At 38.6% G+C, this 5,330-nt stretch overlaps 1 protein-coding gene across 1 annotated transcript in view; it reads right to left on the reverse strand.

Moving 5' to 3' along the window:
• LOC107084848 (interferon-inducible GTPase 1-like) overlaps positions 1-3,871 on the reverse strand; it is a 6,651-nt gene extending 2,780 nt beyond the window's left edge. Inside the window, exons 1-3 of the mRNA XM_015374897.1 lie at positions 3,370-3,871; positions 3,010-3,247; positions 157-386 (exon numbers count right to left, since the gene is read on the reverse strand). Coding sequence (XP_015230383.1) covers positions 157-386; positions 3,010-3,247; positions 3,370-3,871 — 970 coding nt within the window. The remainder of the gene's footprint in view (positions 1-156; positions 387-3,009; positions 3,248-3,369) is intronic.
• Positions 3,872-5,330: the final 1,459 nt, after the last annotated feature.

The following is a 5,330-nucleotide window of genomic DNA, read 5'->3' on the forward strand; positions in this document are numbered from 1 at the left end:
AGGTTCCTGCAGCAACAGAGACGTCGTCCTCCAGTGGCCCTCCTTCGTCGCCGGCCTCCTCCAGAGGCCCTCCTTCGTCGCCTGACCCACGGCCGGCCTCCAGAGACTCTGCCTTGCCTCCGGCCCCGCGGCCGGCCTCCAGAGCGTCTGCCTCGCCTCTGGCCCAGCGGCCGGCCTCCAGAGCCTCTGCCTCGCCTCCGGCCCTGCGGCCAACCTCCAGAGTGTCTGCCTCGCCTCCAGCCCCGCGGCCGACCTCCAGAGCCTCTGCCTCGCCTCCGGCCCCGCAGCTGGCCTCCAGAGCCTCTTCCTCGCCTCTGGCCCAATGGCCGGCCTCCAGAGACTCTTCCTCGTCTGCCTCCAGAGACTTTTTGTTGCCCTCGCCCACCCTGGGTGGGTTGTTTTTTGGACTCCGTTTCGTTTTCGTCCGTTTCGTTTTAGCCCTCTCTTTGTCTCTGTCCCCTTTAAAAGCCTCCCTCTTCAGTTCCCGTTTTGCTGGATCCTCGTCTAACATCTGTCTGCTTACCTCGTCTCTCCCTGGCTCCTAGAGTTTGGTTTCCCCTGATGTCTCCTTGGTTCTGGTTTGTTGTTATTTTTGTTGGATTTTTGATTCCTGCCTCTGAACCTGTGAACCTCATTAAACCCACCTAAATTCACCTCTGCCTACTTGCCTCTGCTTTTGGGTCCTCAACCCAACACCAAATCCTGACAATTACCTTGTATTCCATTCAAATGGCATTTCATTTTGACATTAAATAGCTGTGTTTTTATAATACAATATTTTATTGTAGTATGTTTTTTATAGTTAATCTTTGTTTATCAAATTAAGGCTGTGATTGCTGATAATCCAAAGTGTATCAACAGTACATTAGATTGTCTTCTGCAAGAGTCAGTGGCAATTAGTGTAGAGTAACTTATACTACTGTAAATAGTAGAAACACAGTTAAATATGACATTAAATATAACATTCAAAGCAATTCAAAGTCCATTAATCTTCTGTAAAGTGCAAAAACATGAAGGCTGGCCATGCTGTTCGTCTTTTCATTTACCTTCCTGCTACTTTAATCAATCCACTTGATCATTCTGGTTGATCCCAACGACGCATCTGAGTTCACATAACCAGGGAAAAGGACAATTGATGGAATAAATTGTAGGAGCCATCAAATTGTGGCTCCTACAATGTTCAACCAATATTTGCTTTGATTGCAGATGTGCAAGCCAAGACGATTTTAGTATAGCCAAATTTTAAAAACGGTTTTCTCAAAGAGCTTTATAGCATCATAACAACATCCTTTGTTCTTAGACCCTCACATTCTCCGATGATGAACTCCCAGAAACCTTTTTATAGAGGGATAAAAGGTGGCATCCCTCACCCATGACAGCCAATTAAATGCAATAAATAATGCATAAAGACATAAAATATATGTGTTGGTATGCACTGATGAAACTGAAGCAAAATGTGGCTTTGCAACATAAAACAATGAAAAATAGGGAGACAGATAAAAATAACACCACCTTCTGCTGCACTTTTCTACTGAGCACTTGTCAGTTTCACACGGTTTTATTTCTGATAGCAAGGAGTAGCTAGCCTAGGCTAGCGCTAGCTTAACATTGCTATGGCTTCTCTCTCTCCCTCCCTTGACTCTTTTCCAACTCTTCCTTCTTCCTCTACTCTCTCTCCTGCTCTCTGTGTCCGATGTTCAGTTATTCCTCTGCCTCCTTTAGTGATAACGGGATGTGTAATAAGTGTAGTATTTTTGTAGCTTTGGAGGCAAGGGTGTCAGAGTTAGAATCCAGGCTTCAGGCTGTTGAACATCCAGGAGTTAAAGTAGGCCCCCCACGTAGCTGTCCTCCAAAAGTGCCTGAGCAGCCAGGCAATTGGGTAACTGTATGCAGAAAGCATAGTCGTGGATCTCTGCCCACTGGTCACCACCAACCCGTTCACGTTTCTAACCGGTTTTCCCCACTCAGTGACACACCCANAAAAGGCAGAAATCCAGTGTTTTTTGTATCTGTATTCTGCTTTATTTAAAAGCTATCCAGTAAGTTAGTTTTTCTTTATATAAATGCTATTTAAGTATCATTAACTGATAGGTTATTGATATTGATTTGTAAAAAGTCTATTCGTTTTGTCTTTCATGTCAATATTTTCAAAAAGTACAGTTTCCCCCTTTTTGTATTTAGACTATAATATAGATATCCAAAACCAAATGCTCAAAAATCTGAATTTTTTTTAACCAGCAAGTGTCTTTTTTAGATAACCGTGAAGCTTTTTATTGTAATGTTTTTCTCTTTTCAAATTACACATGCTTGAAAAAAATTGATCATACAAAGAAATATTACAAACACAATACATGATTTAGAAATGTAATTCATTCCAAAAAAAAAACTTCCTGCCTTCTAGCTTCCTTTTTGTAAGTGTGACAAAATAAGTCCTATTATTTTACTAAGTTTCAGCTTAAACAGTTTAATGAACTCAAGATTAGGACAGGACACATACAAAAATAGTATAATTATGACTAGATTAAACTTTTTTTTTGTTAGAAATATGCAAACTTGTCAGTTGTAGCTCTTAATAAAAATAAATCAAACTTTAAATATCTTTATTTCTGATATACATGCACATCTATAGCATAACATACCAATTACATCTTTTAGAAGCACACCCATGTTTTCATAGATAGATAGACAGATAGATACCTTTACCATTTTTTTTCTTATATCTATAAAATAGTTAGCAAAAACCAGCTATATTTGGTTGTCAACAAAACAAGAAAAAATATCATGACAATGAATCAGGACAGCAACAAGAAGTCATTAGCGCTAATTATTTTCTTTTTCTAATCGATTCTTCTACTCTTGGCTTCTTCGCTTGAGCATAATCAGAGAGGTATTTTACATACAACTTTCTAATTTACAAAATTTGATTAATGGTGTAAATAGTGTCTGATTTNTCTGAATGCAAAATAACTCAAGCTCAGATCAATGAGAGCTGAAAGCAAAGGAACTGGCAGAAATGGTTCAAGAGCTAAGAGAATAAAGTAAATGATCATTTTGTCCCCAAAGCTTTCTGTGTTGTTGTTTAAAATTTGCATCAAAAGTTTCCTCGTGGCCAAACGGTGAGTCTTCCTCTGGAGTTCAGGAAGTTCTTTCTCAAATGTGCTCTTTAATTCCTTTAAACCATGCTGTTTGAGATCAGGCATGGACAGAAGGAAAACCTGAGGAGACTCTATTCCCAGCTCATTTAGTCCTGTGGTGGATAAAGGATATAACAATAATTAATATGAAAGTACAATGTAACATTACATGATAAATACAATTCAAGAAAAGCTGTAAAATTCTGATAGTTTAATTTGTAAAGTCTCCTGTCACCTTGAATGCAGTCCTCCATGATGGTTTGTAGAGTCTTCTCTTCATTGAAATCTGTCCGACTTCGTCCTTCATCCCGTAAGTTATGGTTGATCTTTGAGCGAATAAAGTAGAACTTCTTTCCCATCTTCTGAATCTCATTTGCCAGTTTTACATCATTTTCTCTGAATCGATCAGCTGAGATGATGATGAAGAAGTCAAATTTCTCTAATTCAACACGTTCTACGTATGTATCTGCGGGCCACATATTTGAACCAATTCCTGGGAGATCCCATAAGATGACATTAGGGTAGTCTGGATGACAGTATGATGTGGGATTTATGGTGGTGTTTCCACGCCCAGTAGGTGCAGCTCCCTCATCACTGTTATCTAACCCCCTGAAAGCATTAACAAATGTTGATTTACCAGTGCCAGGTTGCCCTTTAATGCCAATGTTAAGTTTAATATGATCTGTCTTTTGTAAATGTTTTCTAATCTTTATAAGAAGAGCAAGGTCATCTATCATCGTCATCTTTATTATTTTTCTGTATTGTTCGGGTTTTTCCTTGATCAGGTAGTTTGTCGATATTGAACCTTTAAAAAAAAAAGAAAAACATATATTACTAAGTTATTATATTTAATAAAAGACTACAGACATTAAATCTAACCAGCCTGACCCTCCGATACAGTCAAAACTTTTCAGAAGAAAGAAAGAAAATTACTGACATTTCTCGTGGTAAAAAAATACATCATAGGAGGTCAAGTTACATTTATGAAGACTTCTCTTGTAAACAACACATATCAAAATTATAATGAATCCACATAGAGTGCTGTCAAAAGGTATTTTGACATGGTTAACTAGTAAATAGATGTTTTAGACCATCAAACAGATTTTAATATCAGAAAACCTAAATTAAATCTAACCTTATTTATCTTTTAAGCTGAGAAATTATTAATAAAAAACTATTTAAAAGGACACAGGTTAATGTTGAAATATAGCTGTATCTATTAAAAAAAGCATTAGCCTACTTAATATTACCTAAGTCTGGATGTGACAGTTGTAGAGTGAAGTAATGATTGAAATAGAATCTGTCTGACAACATGAAACAAGTCAAGACCAGAGAAGAAACAAAGTCATGTACGACAAGTCCAGCCATTGGTCCGACCTGCAACACACAACCTTCAACTGATGCCTACAGTATGTGGATATTTATCAGGGCAATGAAGCCACCAGCAAATTGAACTTTAATAATGTCTTGCTGTGATATAAAACACTCATTGCCAAATATCATAAGCACTTGATAACAACTGCTGACCAACAACCACTTATTAGCTATAGAAGGAAAATAACTTAAAGGGAAACGCCGTTTTTTTTCACATTGGGCCCTTGATTTTACGTTATTACATCATGTTCTACTCACCCATATGAGTTTTGTGTCATTTGGAGCTGTTCTGAAGATATTCCGTTAGTTATATCCAAGTAACGTCTTCCTATGGGCAACGAGTTGAAGGCACAAACTAAACTGTTCATAATTTATTCTTAATGGTACGCCAGCATTCATAACATGTAGGCCAATCACTGTCCCCCAGACATCCGTGGTTATATTTTTTATATCTTTTAAAAACAAAGCGGAGTGTGTATGACGTCATCTGCGCGCCGGACTGGAGTTGTGACAGGCAGCCCGGGCCAAAGGCGGCTACGCTCTACCCCTTCTATTCATTCTAGCTAATCTGAATCATTCAATTCCATTTAGAGAGCGAGATCATCTGTGGTAGTAGCACTAGACATCTTCTAGGCATGTGAGGAAAACTAGCAGCAGTTCAGCAAACTCCATCTTCTTCTCGTTGTAGCTCTCTTTTGACTTCTGTCTGCTCTCTGTTTAACTCTTTTAAGTAGATTTTCTTCCTTTTGTTTTAATGGTCTTTCCCTCAGTGTTCATATTGTCCTCTGCCCTCATTCAATTTTCTATCAGTCTTCTAATCTT

This window comes from Cyprinodon variegatus, unplaced genomic scaffold, assembly GCF_000732505.1.
Source record: "Cyprinodon variegatus isolate N-32 unplaced genomic scaffold, C_variegatus-1.0 Scaffold110, whole genome shotgun sequence".
NCBI classification, from domain to species: Eukaryota; Metazoa; Chordata; class Actinopteri; order Cyprinodontiformes; family Cyprinodontidae; genus Cyprinodon; species Cyprinodon variegatus.